The sequence below is a fragment of the Oculina patagonica genome, chromosome 2 (genome assembly GCF_052425735.1).
Source record: "Oculina patagonica isolate OP01 chromosome 2, crgOcupat, whole genome shotgun sequence".
Classification (NCBI taxonomy): domain Eukaryota; kingdom Metazoa; phylum Cnidaria; class Anthozoa; order Scleractinia; family Oculinidae; genus Oculina; species Oculina patagonica.
In genome coordinates this window covers 36,835,039-36,853,545 of record NC_135759.1, presented here as the reverse complement: position 1 = coordinate 36,853,545, position 18,507 = coordinate 36,835,039, and the positions used below count along the sequence as shown (strand labels likewise).

General features: G+C 41.4%; 1 protein-coding gene across 2 annotated transcripts; it reads left to right on the top strand.

Annotated features, from left to right (window-relative positions):
- The first annotated feature begins 3,790 nt into the window (after positions 1 to 3,790).
- On the top strand, positions 3,791 to 10,234 carry LOC144644507 (uncharacterized). 2 transcript variants are annotated; one of them, XM_078504003.1, is made up of 2 exons: positions 3,791 to 10,094; positions 10,181 to 10,234. In XM_078504003.1, the coding sequence occupies exon 1, from the start codon at positions 3,859 to 3,861 to the stop codon at positions 9,697 to 9,699; it is 5,841 nt and encodes a 1,946-aa protein (XP_078360129.1). In that variant the 5' UTR covers positions 3,791 to 3,858; the 3' UTR covers positions 9,700 to 10,094; positions 10,181 to 10,234. The 2 variants fall into 2 exon arrangements, with proteins under 2 accessions (XP_078360129.1, XP_078360130.1); XM_078504004.1 differs by lacking the exon at positions 10,181 to 10,234 and adding an exon at positions 10,117 to 10,145 and having other exon boundaries at positions 3,791 to 10,043.
- The last annotated feature ends 8,273 nt before the right edge of the window (positions 10,235 to 18,507 follow it).

Below are 18,507 nucleotides of genomic sequence, written 5' to 3'. Positions count from 1 at the left end.
GGTATTTTTTCAAGGTCGCCAGTCGCATGCAGTCGCCTGTTACTTCTCTTTTAGTGTTCTGGACAGATGCTCATACCTGCCACTCTATCTACGGATAAGTCAAAGTGACCTGAACTGAATGAAGAAAGCTCCCTCAGTGATTTCTGAACTTCGAGATCGCCATCCTCGCTTGCCACTCACAACAAGACCTCGAGTAGTAGAGTAGTAAGCGAACTGTAACATCTTGTTTACAAGCATCTAACGGTAGAACAGTTGTACTATATTCGAGAAGACTTCAAGGTGATTCTTGTGAAGCTAACGAACAATTCATACTTTATATAAGAGTGTTTGTCCTGAATGAAACGTGATAGTATGAATTGAAACTGACAAAATTCCGTGTCGAACGTGAGAAATAACGTCTCGACTCGTGGTTTCTTTCTTTGGTACCTTGGATCATTACTACAAAGACCGCCTTATATATTACGTTTATAATCTCGCTTTTAAGACATACCAAACTAAACTATGAAAATCGAAGCAATGCTTACGTAATACGACTTAGTTTTCGCAGGAAATACACCATGAATTTATGCACGGACTGCGGTATCTATTACTATAACCCTCGGACGTACAAGCCAACTCACACCCCCACCATCGTACAAGGGGGGGGGGGGGGTGGATGGAACCCTTCCACGGAGTTTTCGTTATATTAAGGCGTAGCGAAATTATTTTGAACTTGGAAGAAAGCCCTCAGCGTACTCTATAAGATGACATAATTTTAATTGGCTGTGACGTCATTAGAGCCGCCATCTTGGATCCGCCATCTTGGATTTCAACATTTTCTTAGAAAGTCAGAAAATAACGGGAATTGATGCAAAATCAAGCCAGAATGCTTACGGAATGTAAAAATAAACACATCTTGCACTTCTGTTTTTAAAAAACTGGAAAAAATTAAGAAAAATGGTAAAAATGACGATTTTTGGCAAGACCTGCTTGTATTTATGACGTTGCCATGGCAACGTCACACACCACGGACACACGTTGACATATCAAAATTTCCGCAAAGGATGAATGAACAGCTAATGAAAGTTTCAGCATTGTAGAGTAAATCGTTTTTTTCAAAATTTAGAAAAAACCTCATGGGGGGTGGCCTCCACCCTCCCCCCCCCCTTGTACGTCCGAGGGTTAATTAACATAGTTAATTCGAAATCAATTATTAAAACATTTACTGAAGTTTCTACTCCTTTCAATGAATTAAAATACAACTATTTCATTTCAAAATATAATTGTATAGATGTTATGTGATATTTTAGTGTGATTTAATTTTGGCGGGAAAATAGCCATAAGAGCGATCAGAGCCATTTTTGAACTAAATTCGTGGAGAAAGAATTTATTGTGCCAATCAATAAATTCTTGTTTTCGAATAAGAAGGGTATGGACTGTTATAAAATGGCTTTTAATAAAAAATAAACTATCGCACTTTTGAAAAAATTGAATTTGAAAATCCCCCAAATTCACTCTGTGGCAAGACACAAGCTACCTACCTAGTTTAGAAAATATAGTAAAAATTACATTTTAACTGGAAAGGTGTTTCTAAGCATGTAAAACATCAACAACCAGTTAATTTACCTTGAGAAAAAGTTTTGTGCACGAAATACAAAAGGAAGATCTGTTTCCTGTACTGAGAATTTGGCCTTTTTTTATGAGGATTTTTGGCACTTTCTGTGCCAAAAACTAGGGGGTGGTCAATCTCAAGATTGAAAAGGCAGAAAATCATTTAAATGCCACCAATCTTAATCTTATCTGATAGGTTTTAAATGCTGAAAATATGAGGGAAATCGGCTGACCCCCATCTTTTGGCATTGCCTGGTTTACTCTAACAATGACACTTAATGGTCGCTCCGACAGGCTCAGGAAAAAGCCCAACGTTCCACATCGCGCCGTTTGTATTGGACTACTTCAAATACGGCGAAAGAGATGTTATTGAAACAGTTTGCCTTGTTATTTTCCCTTTGGTGTCAAAATAGTTTAAGTTAGGATAAAACAGGATAAAACAATCGTTCTTTGTCTTATAAATTTGGAAAATGCGCGACTACTTGATTTATTATATCAAGTCCAGACAAATCATTTATTTCCGTTCGAACAATAAAAAGCAAACTCCAAATAACACTCTAGTGATATTTATCCGGTTGTAATCAGTGCACGCGTGGCAAAACTTACACAGTGATGAAAGTGAAATCTATCCGGCTATTTTGCACTCGTGGAAACATTTAAAGCGTAATTACATAAACAGCAGACATATTAGAATCTTCCGGCCATGACAATGTTTGAGTCGACGTTTCTGTTGTCGTGACCAAGGGAATTGGTTGTGCAGTGCTGGTTTCATCGAAGGTGAGAGCTTTCCGTTTACTGCGAACTTGAACAGTCGAGTCTTTAGTAAGTCTTTTCACCGACTCGACGGAGCCGCGGTCCGCTGCTAATCTCTCTTGCGACGATGAAAATTGCTGTCTTACTTCAAGGACCTTCTTAACAACGTTCTCGTTGCTTCGAGCACAGTTTTTACAAATGTTATCTGTCGAGCAGCTTTCTTTGACTAGCTTCGCACCAACAAGAATTTCCAAGTTCACACAGGCTGGCGACTTAGTGAGACCCGTATAAAGCTTTCTGCGATAACTTGTGTTAGATATAACTTCCACGCACAAGATGCAGACTGTTTCTTTCGATTTTTGGGATACGCTGACACGGGAAACAGTTTTTGTTGGGGTCAGGTCATCCTTAGGCTCGATTTCCGCCGTATTCTCGGGTCCGGTCTTCTCATTTTCCCGAAAAAGCGGCTGGAAATCGAGGGTGCTTACCATTTGCAAGAAAAATCCGGTTGGTGTGACCGTTGCATAATGGTAAGCGATTTTCCGTGTAAGTGCCCCTATGGCACGGGTTTTTCCCTTGTTTTGATTCTGTTGTTTTGATTCAGCAATAGTTTAATTAATAATCTATAAAGTCACACTAGGTCACTACGTCACGCGCTCCTTAAGTCGTATCGCATTTCCACGCAGAACGCATCTATTGTGTAATTCAATAATTTGATCGATTTCGCAAGTACTCGTGGTCTGAAGGAAAGCAAAGAAATTGTCTGTCATATTTTATCGAAGGAAGGAAAGGATTTTTCTATGACAACTCTCGCCCGATCCGGCAACAATGTAAGTTTAATTCACGTCGAATATTTTGTTGGATCTTACATATTTCGCGCCCTTTCAGATCCCTTAGGAATTCTATTACATCATTAGCTTTTGTTTTTACTTTTATATTTAAATTCACGGCGTCGTTTAGTTAGTTTTCCGTCATAGTGTTGTACGAGCTGTAGCGCAGTTTTCTGCAGTTTTCGCCTGTTTTATACAGATAACCACTTTCGCGGCCACAGCGCCAAAAAAATGTAAGTTTGTTTATAGTTCGTTTACGCTACCTAGTAATTTGTGCTTTATAAGTTTCTTTATTTTGCTTTTCAGTTTAAACCTCGCTAAAGACCTCGCTAAGACACTGAACTTCAATCTAAATATACTGTTTACTGTGTGAGAGTTTACTATTGTGTGGTTTACTGGTCGCGAGAATTCATTTCGCCTTATGGCAGCTACATAAGTTTAAAATTTTTGAGTTTACCTGGATACAATGGATGCGAACGAAGAAGTTCCCGATGATCCTGGCGTTCGCGTCAGCGCTCGCACGAGGGTGCCGAGTAAACATCTTGATCAGGAAGGCGTTCTCTTTGAGAAACTTCGTCGTCTCAAAAAGGAAAGATCGGGTTATCTTTCGGCTGTAACTTCGAAGAGGAACGAAATTGACGCGCTCTTATTATACGAGGAGAACATTCAGCTTGTGAAGGAGAAAATGCCTGTTTTTTTGGCTGCATTTGAAGCATTTAAGGAGGCTCATGTTACTTATTTGTCGAATCTTCAAGACGAGACAAGCGTAACAAGATGTCAGGAACAATTTGTTTACGAGTCTTCGCAAGCAGACAACTTCTGTCAAAAGGTTCGAGAGTGGATTAGAAGTGTGGAATTATCGCTAAGCTTAAACTCTGAAATCAACCCTGAGGACTCTGCGAGTCAGATCGCTTCTCGTACCTATTCTAAGTCTTCAGCAAGACAATCACGTCGTTCCAATCGTAGTGGTTCACAAAGAAGCAGTACCTCATCCTTAACGGTTGTACGAGCAAAGGAAATAGCTCGTATCGCGGAGCTGAAAGCAGAGGCAGCTGCGTTTAAGAAACGTCAAGCGTTAGAAGAAGAAAGGTTTCGTTTGCAACAAGAGCAAGAGCGTTTAACACTGGAAACCGAAATCGCTAAGTCCGAAGCCAAACAACAAATTTTAGCCACAATCATGGAAGCCGACCCGCGTTCGTTTGTGCCGTGCCCGACAACTTTTGTGCCCAAAGTAAGCAAGGGAAATGTTCCAACACCGAGCGTCACAGGAAATAAGCCATTACCAGTCAAAGATGGCCGCCATTCTACCGTTGATCCGGAATTACCTGATCATGAATTGTTCAAACTTCCAGAATTACCTGACAAGAAAGCATGTCCCGCAGAATCTGAACACTCTGCGGCTTCATCGTCGCCGAGCTTGAGGGCTTTCAATGAAATGCTAGAGCTTCATCAGCACCAAAACGACCTTCAGCGGCAGCAGAATAAAATCGTGGAAATGCTGGCGACACAACAGAAGAAAAGTAATCTTCCCCAGCAGCGAGTTCCAGTTTTCGATGGTGATCCAATAGAGTACGGCCCGTTCGTCAGAGCATTTGAAAACATCATTGAGACTAAAACCTCAGATAGCAATGAGAGGCTATACTATCTCGAACAGTTTACCAGCGGCGATGTTAAAGAGCTTGTTCGTTCATGTCATTTTCTTCCACCGGACAAGGGTTACCAAGAAGCTCGACGGCTATTGAAAAAGAAGTTTGGTGACGATTATCGCGTCGTAACCGCCTATGAAAGCAAGGCACTGAATTGGCCTGAGGTGAAACCAGAGGACAGCACCTCCCTGAACAAATTTTCTATTTTCCTTATGAGGTGCAAAAACGCAATGGTAAGCAGCAAATACCTGTCAAAGCTCGAACAGCCTGATACCATTCAGAAGTTAATTATGAAGTTGCCCTTCAACTTAAGGAGAACATGGCGCCGTTTGGTAGACCGTATCATGGAAACTGAAGAGAGGAACGTTTCGTTTAGCGATCTTGCGGAGTTCGTTGAAAATGAAGCGAGAGTAAACGACAATCCCGTGTTTGGGAAAATTGTTGAAGATGCGAAACCTAAACAGAGCTCGCGAAGTAGTCGTCCGCCGAAGAAACCTGACGAGAAGAAGAAGAGTTTTGGTGCGCAAGTGAGTGGTGATAAGAACCCACCTGCTGGAGCGCAAATGAGTGATGTTCAGACCCCGTCTACTGGTGTGTCACCTCTTGGATCAGCCCCCTCAACTGTGGATGTCTTGTGTTCGTACTGTAACTCTGGGCACGCCTTAGACACCTGTGATGCCCTCAGGCGCCTCCCATATCAGGATCGAATTCAATTCCTCGTATCTAAGCACCTTTGTTTTGGTTGCTTGTCCGCTGGCCATACAGCAAGAGCTTGCCCGGAAAAGAAAACATGTACGGTTGCTAACTGTGGCAAAAAGCATCTAACAATTCTTCACACGAACACTGCAAGTCGAAATCGACCGACTGATACTCCGTCTACAAGTACCTCGCCCACCGAGGAGTCTGCGCGCGTCCGTAACGCGATGATTAACCTACCCCGCTCGAAAATAGGCATGGCTGTTGTTCCAGTTAAGGTTTGGTCGAAGTCGACAAGAACACAAGTGATGACCTACGCCTTTTTGGACAGTGGTAGTTCCTCATCATTCTGTACAGAATCTTTGATGAAGCAGTTAGGAGTCAGTGGCTCGAGAACTCAGATTTCCTTGACAACGTTGGAAAAGAAGAACAGTCTTTTAGACAGCTTCGTTGTGAAAGATCTTGTCATTTCCGATCTGGATGAAAACGTCCTAATTGATTTGCCAGCACTCTACACGAGACCAGAAATACCTATTTCAAAAGGGGACATTCCTACTCAGCGTGACATTGACCAATGGCCGCACTTGTGCGGAGTACACCTACCTGAAGTTAATGCTGAAATCGGTCTTCTCATTGCCTGTGACGTCCCCACAGTCTTCGATCCTTTGGAAGTGAAGCACAGTGAAGATGGTGGCCCTTATGCCTCGCGAACGTGTATTGGATGGGTTGTGAACGGTCCTCTAGGGCGTTATCACGAAGGCCCGCATGCCACCAGTTTATTCATCAAAGCCGATCCTGAGTTTCATCAGATGGTGAGAAATTTCTACGATAGCGGTTTCAGTGAATCAAGCGCTGAGGACAAACCTGAAATGTCACAAGAAGAGATCCGTTTCATGTCCGAGCTGGAGAGTACCGTGGTCTTGAAAGATGGACACTACGAAATTGCGTTGCCTTTAAAAGATCGTAATGCACCACCACCTAACAACTACCCGCAAGCCATGCAGCGTGCTCTCTGGCTGAAAAAGAAGCTTCAACGCAATGGGAACTTGTACAACGACTACAAGGGGTTCATGGCGGACATTATAGACAAAGGATTCGCCCGCAAAATTCCAGCGGATCACCAGAAATCCAGTGACGTGAAATGGTACATACCGCACCACGGCGTTTACCACCCGCATAAGCCCGGGAAGATACGCGTGGTATTTGATTGTTCTGCCAAATATCAAGGCAAGTCGCTCAATGATCTGCTGCTCAATGGTCCGGATTTAACGAACACTCTATTTGGAGTCCTAATGAGATTTCGACAGGAGAGAATTGCACTTATGGCAGACATTGAATCGATGTTTTATCAAGTAAGAGTAGCTGAGGCGGATACTACGTATCTTCGCTTTCTTTGGTGGCCTGATGGCAACTTGGAAGGTGAGCTTGAAGAATACCAGATGGTTGTACACTTATTTGGAGCCGCCTCTTCTCCTGCATGCTCCAATTTTGCCCTGCGCAAAACTGCGGAAGACAACAGTGAACACTTTCCAGAGGAGGTAGTGAGCACAGTTAAGAACAACTTCTACGTAGACGACTGTCTTAAATCTTTACCATCAGTTGATGAGGCTTCACAGCACGCAAGTGACCTACGGTCTATGCTTTCAAGAGGCGGTTTTAGACTGACGAAATGGATAAGCAATAGTCGCCAAGTCCTGGAAACTATTCCCGAAGCTGAACGCGCCAAGGAAGTAAAAGCTTTTGACCTAAGCAAGGATGACCTTCCAGTTGAAAGGGCTCTTGGTGTCAAATGGTGTGTGAAAACAGACACCTTCGGTTTCAAAGTGGAGGTTAAGCACAAACCACCCACACGACGAGGCATTCTTTCAGTCGTCAGTTCTGTTTATGACCCCTTGGGTCTCGTTGCACCCTTCGTGTTACCAGCTAAACGGTTGCTTCAGGACCTTTGTCGCATCAAGCTAGAATGGGACGACCCAATTCCCTCAGAGCCTAAAGTTCGCTGGGAGCGTTGGATGGCGGATCTTCCCAAACTATCACAATTTTCTGTTGAGCGCTGTGTTAAGCCTGCTGGATTCGGTGTTATCTCATCAAGTCAGTTACACCATTTTTCAGATGCTTCCGAGGCCGGTTTTGGTTCAGTTTCTTATCTTCGTCTCACCAACGAACAAGGCGATGTGCACTGCTCCTTCCTTTGTTCGAAATCACGTGTGGCACCTATTAAATCGATCACGATTCCACGCCTGGAGTTATCCGCCGCAACAGTCTCTGTCAAGCAAGACAAGGTCTTAAGGAGAGAATTAGAGATTCCAATCGACGCCCAGTCCGTTTTCTGGACAGATAGCACCGCAGTATTGCGCTATGTCAAGAACGAGACGAGACGGTATCACACCTTCGTGGCCAATCGGGTCGCTGTTATTCGCGATGGCTCTGAGCCTCATCAATGGAAGCATATCAGTGGTGAAAAGAACCCTGCGGACGACGTTTCCCGCGGTTTGACAGCCGACGTCTTCCTTCGTCGAGAGCGATGGTTGACGGGGCCGGAATTTCTTTGGAAACCTGAGTACATGTGGCCAATGCAGTCAGAGGCGTTAAGCGTCATCCCCGACGAAGATCCGGAGGTGAAAACGGAAATTAAAGTGTGCACTTCTTCTTTAAAGAAGCTGAGCAGCTCTCTCTCGGATTATTTCCAGAAATGTTCTTCTTGGAACCACCTTAAGAAGGCTGTCGCCTGGCTCATGCGTTACAGAGAAAACCTTCTAAATAGGAGTAAACACAACAAGTTGAATCACGATGTTCCCAAATACATCACCGTTGAAGAGATGGAGAGAGCGGAGAGAGAAATTCTAAGGCATGTTCAGAGAAGAGCCTTCCCCGAGGAGGTTAATCATCCCGAGAAACCAGTCAAGAAGAAAAGCCGCCTGTACAAGCTCGATCCGATCGTTGTTGATGGGCTCTTATGCGTTGGAGGCCGTTTGCGTAGAGCTTCTCTACCCTCAGAGTCAAAGAATCAGATTATTCTCCCGAAAAAAGATCACACTACCAGATTGATAATCGACCACTATCACAGGATTTGCGGACACTCCGGCAGAGAACACGTCCTGGCCTTGGCTAGAGAGAGGTTTTGGATCACTCAAGGAAGTTCAACTGTGAAAAGTGTTCTAGCTGAGTGCGTGAGCTGCCGTCGTCGTCAAGCACCTCTATGCCAGCAGAAAATGGCCGACTTACCAGAATGCCGCGTTTTGCCTGACAAGCCACCCTTCACATCAGTCGGCGTAGACTATTTTGGGCCCTTCCAAGTCCGTCGTGGGCGTTGCCTCGTAAAGAGATATGGCGTAATCTTTACATGTCTAGCAATTCGAGCTGTACATATCGAGATAGCGCACAGCCTAAACACCGACTCGTTCCTGCTAGCCCTGCGGCGATTCATTACCAAGAGAGGCCAAGTGAAGGAAATTTATTCAGACAACGGGTCAAACTTCACCAGTGGTGAGCGAGAGCTGCGTGAGGCTATCTCAGAATGGAATCAGGAAAAGATCCACAATTCTCTGTTGCAGGAGAGCATCAAGTGGTCCTTTAGCCCACCGTATGGATCTCACTTTGGGGGCATTTGGGAGAGATGCATTCGAACCATTCGGAAGATCCTTCGAGCCTTGCTACGAGAGCAGATCACTGATGATGAAAGTTTAGCCACTTTAATGTGCGAAGTCGAAAGCATCATGAATAGTCGACCCATCACGACTGTGTCCAGTGATCCAAATGACTTGGAGCCTTTGACGCCCAACCACCTCTTGCTGCTCAAATCAGAAATCCCTTTACCTCCTGGTTTATTCAAGAAAGAAGATTTGCTTTCGCGCCGTCGGTGGAAACAAGTCCAGTATTTGGCTGATATTTTTTGGAGAAGATGGAGCAAGGAATATCTTCCCCTTCTACAACTTAGACAGAAGTGGGTGCACCCTAAAAGGAATTTGGCTGTTGGTGATGTTGTTTTGGTTGCAACGGAAGCATCGCATCGCAATTCCTGGCCGCTAGGAAGAGTCGTCGAAACCTTCCCAGATAAAAGAGGTTTTGTTCGCCGAGTCAAAGTCCGCACCAAGTCAGCTGTTTACGAAAGGCCTGTTGACAAGCTCTGCCTTCTTGTTGAAGAAGAATGTTCAAACAAAGAGGACATGAACACTAAAAATTAAGAGACATTTAATAAACATTTACTCAGTCCTTTATACGCATTTGCATTGCGTGACTATTTTTGCATCGTTATCAGATGGTGTTAAGATCCAAGCGTATATTTAAGTGACTCGTATTATCTCGCACTTAGAGGCCGGGATGTTGGATCTTACATATTTCGCGCCCTTTCAGATCCCTTAGGAATTCTATTACATCATTAGCTTTTGTTTTTACTTTTATATTTAAATTCACGGCGTCGTTTAGTTAGTTTTCCGTCATAGTGTTGTACGAGCTGTAGCGCAGTTTTCTGCAGTTTTCGCCTGTTTTATACAGATAACCACTTTCGCGGCCACAGCGCCAAAAAAATGTAAGTTTGTTTATAGTTCGTTTACGCTACCTAGTAATTTGTGCTTTATAAGTTTCTTTATTTTGCTTTTCAGTTTAAACCTCGCTAAAGACCTCGCTAAAGACCTCGCTAAAGACCTCGCTAAAGACCTCGCTAAGACACTGAACTTCAATCTAAATATACTGTTTACTGTGTGAGAGTTTACTATTGTGTGGTTTACTGGTCGCGAGAATTCATTTCGCCTTATGGCAGCTACATATTTCTATAGCTAATTTCTTGTTTCTAATTTTGTAAATCAATTATTTTTAGTTTCACGGTCAGATACATCAATAAAGGAGGCGTTCCATAAAAGAAATTGGTGCGATATTTGTTGTGTCGATCAGTGGGAACTGCACGGTCCAGCTAGCGGCGGACAAGCGCCGCTATAAATATAGCGAATATAGCGAATATAGCGACCAACCGGATGAGATTTCGCTTACCATTATTCTACCAGGCGTTCCTTTCCGCTCACTCGATCTAGCGCCAAATTCAGTTTTGTTTTCTGTCGATATAGTTGATTATTTTTTTCCAAGAGGGCACGGTAACGAATCCTGCAATCTGATTGGTTATTAGCGCGGGCAAGATTCTCCTATCTCTGCCCACGGGCCACGGTAACGCTTTCGTGAGTTTCATTTCGCGGCGAGACGAACGAACCCATGACAGTTTTGCTCTCCAAAATGATTTAAATCGATATAGTTGCTCACCAACCGTTGTAAATTTGAAAGGGAAAATTAGCAGTGGAATTAAAGACCTTGAAGTTCTCCAAAAGGCGAGTATTTATTCTCTTTAGTGACAAAATGAAGTTATAGTTTTATGGCCGTGGTTTGCCGATCGTTGTTTGTGCATTCGCACTGATTTTCACGCCATTGCGGTTAACTGCAAGTCGCCGGTTTACAGACTCGATTTATCCTTTCAAACACCTTGCTTCTCTGCTACTTTTCTCCAAAACCGAATACTGCTAATCGCCATTCAAGAAAATGAGATGCTTTATTAAAAAAACAGTCAAATTAATTCTCGCAATATTGTGCCGTCACTGTGCAGGCGACCAAACTACACATTTCAGCTTCATTCAGTTTCACATTGGCAAACTTTTTGTCAAAACAGAATACTGTGGGAATCAACACAGAGGTTTTTGACTCGTTAAATACAAATGTAAATAGCTAAGTGCTTTCCAGTCCGAAAAGTAAGTTTAATTAACTAAAGAACTCACAAGCCGAAATGGAGTTTAAAAGTGTTTCGCAACTCGCTGATTGCTCTGTTCTACATTGTGCTTTTCTATTATTTCAGATGCTTTTTTTCTTTTTTTTTTTCAGATGAAATTTTCCTTGAGTACTGTTCATTTTAGTGAATTTATTTTGTTTGGCAGTAAGCTCTTATAGCAAACAGATCATTATTTACTCTTGCCGTAGCTTATGGCGATCGACTCAACATTGGATGCGCGCGTATATAAATACAAACACATTTGGCAAGAAAGTCTTTGTAGGTTTTTTAGGTGTTTTTTAATCAAACACATTAAAGTAGGAAAAAAATAAATAAGTTATTTACCGGCTTAGGGTCGGTCCGTATAGTGAAAAACTGTGACCTCGGCCTTGAAAATGCTGCCCTCGGCCTGCGGCCTCGGGCAGCATTTTCAAGACCTCGGTCACAGTTTTTCACTATACGGACCTCCCAGCCGGCAAATAACATATATATATTTCGAGGTAGAAAACAAACTTTTTGACGAAGAAGATGGGCTGATGCTGTTTACTGCCGTCAGCTGTTCCATGAGACGCGATTTAAACAGAATACAAGGTTATTTTGAGGTTACTGTTCCCACCTACGCACCGAGTGAATTTCGCAGTCGAGTGAAAATTGGCAAGTTCGAGCTAGATCCTGTCCCGAGAAAAAATATGAACACATGAACAATTCCAACGTGGAATACCAGAGGCAGGCAGCTTATTTCTCCTGTTAAAAAAGTGCTGGCATTTCTATGGTCGAGGTGAACATACACGTTCTAAATTGGTATAAAGACGCCATATTGTAAACACGACTAAAACCGCGCGGAGGTGCTTAAAAGGGCCTGGAAACGGAAGATTCGTTCAAATGGTAAGGAAATTTCCGATGTTCCGTTCCGAACGGAAAAAGTGGAGTACCTCTAGTAGGTAGTCCACAATTTCCGAATGGAATTTCCGGAAAATTACCTTACCATTTGACTTCAAACCGAAATTTCCGGATTTTTTGGCTAAATGGTAAGCACCCCGAGCCTAGGTCATCCTCATTCATTGCGAAATTCACGCGCGTATCCAGTCATTTGAGAACTGTTTATTTCAACGAGCGATCAGCGGGAGAGCTGTCAAATTTACGTCACACCCATGACTTTTCGCGCCAACATTATGCAAATTAAATTCAATCTCCTGCAGGCGGAACAAGTCGACTCGCTTCTTGTGTTATATTTTTTATTTTTTTAATTATCCGTGTTTTGTGTTCTCCACAGGCCACAATGTACGCTACTGGAATGCCAGTTATTGTGATTTCTAATAAAAATATTATTATTATAAAGCAGCGTCTTCCTTCGTAGTCTCCTTCGCAGCCGTTGTTTGGGCTCGTCACGTTTTGCTCTCTCCCCGAGAGAGGGAGCGTTGCGTGACGCGCCAAATAAAGGCTCCGAAGTAACCTGCGATCAGGCGTTACGTCTGATCGCAGGTTAGGGGTCATGAATGGTCCCTCAAAATGTCGCAGTGCTCGCAATGCTCGCAAAATTTTAGTGGGTGCTCGTTTGCTCGTGCTCGCACATTTTTACAAGTGCTCGCATGCTCGGTTTTTAGTGGAGGTAGGTTTTTAAAAGTGCTCGTTGCTCGCAAGGCTAATTTTTGTCAATGCTCGTGCTCGCAAAAAAAAAAAAACGCTGTGCTCGCATGCTCGCAAATGCTCGCAAAGACCATTTGATACCCCTCAGGTTAGCTGCGAAGTTCCCTCAATCTCGTACCTCGAGTCTTCGTTACTTACCCCGGGGGGGGGGGGTACTCCATATAATGGCCTATACGGGGAGGCTCCGCCCGAAAGGGGTACCTTTTTCAGGCTTCAGGTATATAAAAGGGTAGGGATTTCACAAGTTTAGGTATATGAAAGGGTATGTAAATCCGTCATTAAGGGTTTTTAAAGGGCATTGAATTAAAATATTTCGAACAGACGCACTTTATGGCTGTATTATTTTAATTTATAAAGGGCAACATGAAAATGACAAGAAAACGTCCTGTTTTAAGTCTATGCTATGTCTTTTAGCTATATGAAAGGGGTACCTTTTTTCAGTAAAAGGTATACGAAAGGGGTACAATTTCTGTGAAAATGGTATATAAAAGGCAGGAGGGCAAGATTTATTGGCCAATATTTCAACTAGCAGAGCTAGTCTTCTTCAGGGCCAGTACTATAATATAAGGAAAATAACGGCTCTAAAATTTGAACTTAGATAATACAGTGTGGGTTAATGTTTAACTAATACAGGCTATATAAAGATATACGGTGACAAGATATATAATAATAATAATAATAAAATTGAAAAAACCAAAAATAATGAAATTGTCAATGTTCATTTCTAAATTCAAATTTTAGAGCCGTTATTTTCCTTATATTATAGTACTGGCCATGAAGAAGACTTGCTCTGCTAGTTGAAATGTTGGCCAATAAATCTTGCCCTCCTGCCGTTGTACCAGCCTTGCAATCAATTTGGTTTTATAAGCACTTAGAGTGACGTCTGGTACGAGCATTTCTTGAACAAGAGATCCGGCAGCAGAGAAGCCAAGCAGTTTTTTCTTCGTTGCGTGGTCCCCTGCATCCAAACTGTTTTTATATAAAAGGGTAAGGGGTAAGAGCTTGGGGCGGAGCCTCCCCGTATAAAACTTTTTTGAGTGCCCCCCCCCCCCCCCCGGGTTACTTACTGTGCAAGCTTACCCGACCACCGGTCAAGGGAAACGAAGCCCTGGGTACGAGGTTGACTACTCCGCCACTGCAGGAACACGCATGCGTGACCGACCCTAGCGCTTCTCAGTAGTTTTCAGTAGTTGAAGGGGAAAGCTCATTTTTTCCTCGCTCGTGACCCGCGTTATTCGCTCTCCCATAACTATCAAGAGCCTGGAACAGGCTAGACCGACCCACAATTCTCTAGTCTTCTTCAGCAATGGGCTAACGCTCGAATCGTCAGTTTTCCAAATTCACCACGCTGGGGGATATCGCGACCATCTCTTAGACTTCTAGCAATTATTTTTCCACTCGCGCCTGGTTTTTTCGCTTCACGTTCGACAGACGTAATCTCTAAAACTAAGTTTTGCGGTATGTTTCACTGTCGTTTGCCCCATTTTTAATGCGACGGAGCAGTTATCTCACAAAAACTTTAAGTTATAGAGTACACAATAAAGGAAATGAATAATACAATGTAACGTTTATTGAGACAAGGTATCCCTTAAAATCAACGCTGTACCTGAACGCACTGTATCTTATTTACTTTAGCGTAACAGTATAAGAATAAACGATTAAATAAATGCTTGAATTGAGAACATACATCAATAATAAAATAACTAAATAATTTTGTAATCACACTTAATAGAAATCTCGCTATAATTGTAAATTTCAAGCATCCCCAAATCAATCCGCCACGTCTCAAAATTGCGAAATCATTTTGCAACGAGAATTAATTAACAATTAGTGCGCCTCGTTGACTATCGCGTTGACTATCGAGTTGACTATCGCTCATAGAAAACGAGGGCGAGTAGTCTAATTGTTTTAGTAGAAACTGTAAAGGATTGTAGTCCAAAACCTACAATATTGTGCACTTTGAAGACAAAAATCAAGAACTTACCACTTAAAAAGCTCATAGAAAACGAGGGCGAGTAGTCTAATTGTTTTAGTAGAAACTGTAAAGGATTGTAGTCCAAAACCTACAATATTGTGCACTTTGAAGACAAAAATCAAGAAAATTTACCACTTAAAAAGCTACTCGCGCGCGCGAATATCGGCGAATAGAAAACAGTGGGAGAACCAATCAGATTCACGGATTTCCAATAGAACACAGCTGAGTTTCTACTAAAAGTAATTAGAAGACTTGTAAGTTCCAAAGTTGTTGTTGTTGTTTTCTTTGTGAAAATCTCATTCACTCTCATCTCGGCACCCTCGCAGAATACGAAAGAGAGTCGACGAGATTTTTCGCTCTCATCGACTCTAGTTAATCGGGCGTGGCCGATTTATAGTTTACCCTTTGGTCGTCCTAGACGATAGCCTGGGCCAATCGGGTTCATTTCAGTTTTGACAGTAAATCGTTGTAGGAACACTGGGTCGACTTTTGGGCTAATCTGCAATCTGGTTCTCTTCTTTGCTTCGGCGGGAGGACAGAGAAAAAAGCTTTAAGGGGTAAAGTACTAATAATCACCATTGTGAAACTGTAGTTGCTTTGACAAGTTGAAGCTATTTTTGTAAATAAAAGGGGTAACGTCATTCATGTCACGCAATGTTTTTGTGGGAAACTTTGAAACTAGACGCTTTGCTGGTTTCTACAAATAGCAGTGTGATCTGGCGGTACATTTTTTTGAGGCGGACTCCACTTTAAAACTATTTTTTATATATTTAGCAAGAAGTATATATGTCGATTTTCATTTCCGCACAGTTGGGCGTCAAAGTCGCCTGTCACAAAGAGTAGAATGTTTGCATAACATGGTTTGGATATATTTTAGATTTGACTAGTGACGTTAGTAAGACACTTCTCAAGACGTCAGCAAAACATTGGCAATGTACAGTGTTGGTGTGAACTTGAATGGAATTTTTTACGAGATCAGTAAAGCTATCGAATGAAAAGATGACTTGAAAATGAAAACTTCGAATAATTATAATTAAATACCAATTGAATTTTAGATGAGAAATTCCGGAAGTGACATCTGTGTTCAAAATAGGAATTTTTGTACAACTTAAAGTTCCGAAAAAAAAGACCACATGTTTTGTAAAAATCACAGACAAACATGATCAGGAAAACAAAACAGGCCAATGGGTTTTATTCACGAAAATACAACTTTCTTAAAAGATACAACTTTCTTTCTTTGTAAACAAGAAAATGGAATCGAATTACATTTCACACGAAATTTGCATACATTTGAACTTGCAAAAAAGAAGTATCTCTGCCGAGACATAATAGCGAGACCTTACATTAATAATTATTGTATTCTGATCTGATTGTTATTTTTTATGCATTTAAAACTATTTGAAAGTGGTTCTCATCGATGAAAACAAAACGGTTTTTCATTCACTGCTTGAAGTATTTATAGACGTGAAAACATTCGCTTAATCAAATTACATTCTGCACGAAATATTTTGTATCCATTTGTCCCGAAACTTTGAGGAAATTGAAATCTTTGACTTTGTGGACAGTACTGCATAAAAGCAGTTCATAGAATTGAATAAAAAGATAAGAACCATATTGATAAAGGAAATTTTAAAACTTTATTTTGGCTCATTTTGACGAAATTCAGGATTTTCAAAGACTGCCAGTAAACGGCTGTATCTTGTCTGTCTCTAACGATTTTGCTACGGTTTCAAACGAGCTAATTTTTCAACATGATATCATGGTAGCGGGCAGAAGTCGGTTCGTTCTGAATTTGTCAATACGGTATACAAGTTACAGCTCAATATACAGACCCTCTGTACAGTAAAAAACGTTTTGGGAACAAACCATTGTGAACTTATTTTCTATGTTGATCAGTAAAAATCCTTAGTACGACATGGGGTTTGTTATCAAGTTCGTTAGTACGTTAATACTGCAAGGTGTATAACCTCAGAGAATTATTATCAAGTGTGTTTTGTTTTATTAGCGGTTTAGACTCTAAGGTCTTGGTATGGGAGATCAAAATTAAGGCAAATTTCTGTTATTATCTGATTGCTTGGCACAGATTAGTACGATACTGAATTGGTTAGGAAATCGTGTAAACAAACATTAAATTGAATAAGAGTAGAAAGGGAGGGACAGGTGGGGGTGAAAGGCTAAGGAGATGGAAAGAGAGGGAGAATTAAAATCCATGCTTGGTTATATCACGCAACCTTTGACTTCTGTTGTTTTCTCACAAGAACAAAACTTAAGGTGGGGTTCTACCTGAATTTGAATGGATTTTTAAGAGATTTAAAGAAGGGATTGAAGAAAAGAATGGAAACACCTCTAAACAGTTGACCCCCTCGCAAGAGCACTCCGGGTTGTCAGGAGACTGTTTGGTGTCCGTCCACCAATTTTTAACTTCAAATTCAAATTTTAAAATCACATTAAATCTCCAATATTTCTTATTTGTCTAAATTTTACTAATCCTTTGAGAAAAACTATCGCCTCCCAGACATCCCCCAAAATCGTCCAAAAATTAACAAAATACTGCAAAACAAATATATATGGGATAAGTAAAGCTTTTTTGGATTCCTTGAAACGCGGCTAAAATGGTTTTCAGTGTTTTCCAGGCCTTATATTTTGGGTTAGTACTACTATTCTTCACCAGTTTCTATTACAGTAATGGTATGAAACAAATACCTAATCATTGGTCAATAAGTTGTGATCATTTTCTTGACAAAAGTAGTTACCTGATTAGGAGTTGTATACTGTTCCATTAAAGTGTAAGGGCTGGAAAATACTGAAATGCGTCAGCCACCTAAAGCGTTGGAAAAATTGGTCTTCAGGTAAAAACCCCGCCTTTTTTTAAGTATTGCGAAAAGGCTGCACTTTGCTAAGTGTTACAAATTTATATTTTCTAGACGTCTAGTTCAATCGTTCATTTGTATTGTGCGAAATATATTTTTATAAATTGAGACCATTATGTCATTAAGTAATAATGCAATCTTGAAAACATTCCAGATTTTCATTATTAAATAGAAACACGAAAAATTCAAATTTGGGAAAACAAGCCTGTCAAAATGACGTTGCCATGGTGATTTCAAGTTACTGGCACAATAACTAATCCTACCAAATAATTGCGAGATAAATTTTAGATAAACGCCCAAAGTGTAGCAGCGTTTGGTTGAATCTTGAAAAAGTTATAAGCATCCAAAATCAGCGCGGGCCTCAAAGCCCTCCCCCCCGGCCTGAATAGGTTTAAGTGACTGTTTTTCCAGTGATTTTTACTGTACTGTACCCTGCCTTTCAAGTCAAAACAGATAGCTTATTATTAAGCGCCCGATTTTAAGCTTCTCAAGCTTCTCAAGCTTCTTGTTCTCGTTTAATCCGACCTTTACACGTTTTAAGGCAGAGCAATTTAGCATATTAATACAAGTCAATAAGAACTAGAATGTGCAAACCTTTTAAACGATTTTCCAGGTAACCTTCTTTACAAATCTGAACATCGAACTTTCGTGTTTTCTGTCCGTGATTAAGAATCTGTAATTGTACTTGTAACTACTCTTGCATCTGTATCTTGTTTAGTTACTTTATCCACCCACTTCCCCGTCTCGATCAGCT

What these genes read in the sequence shown, in the direction of transcription:
- LOC144644507 (XM_078504003.1), top strand. Translation starts at nt 3,859, where the DNA reads ATGCCTGTTTTTTTGGCTGCATTTGAAGCATTTAAGGAGGCTCATGTT.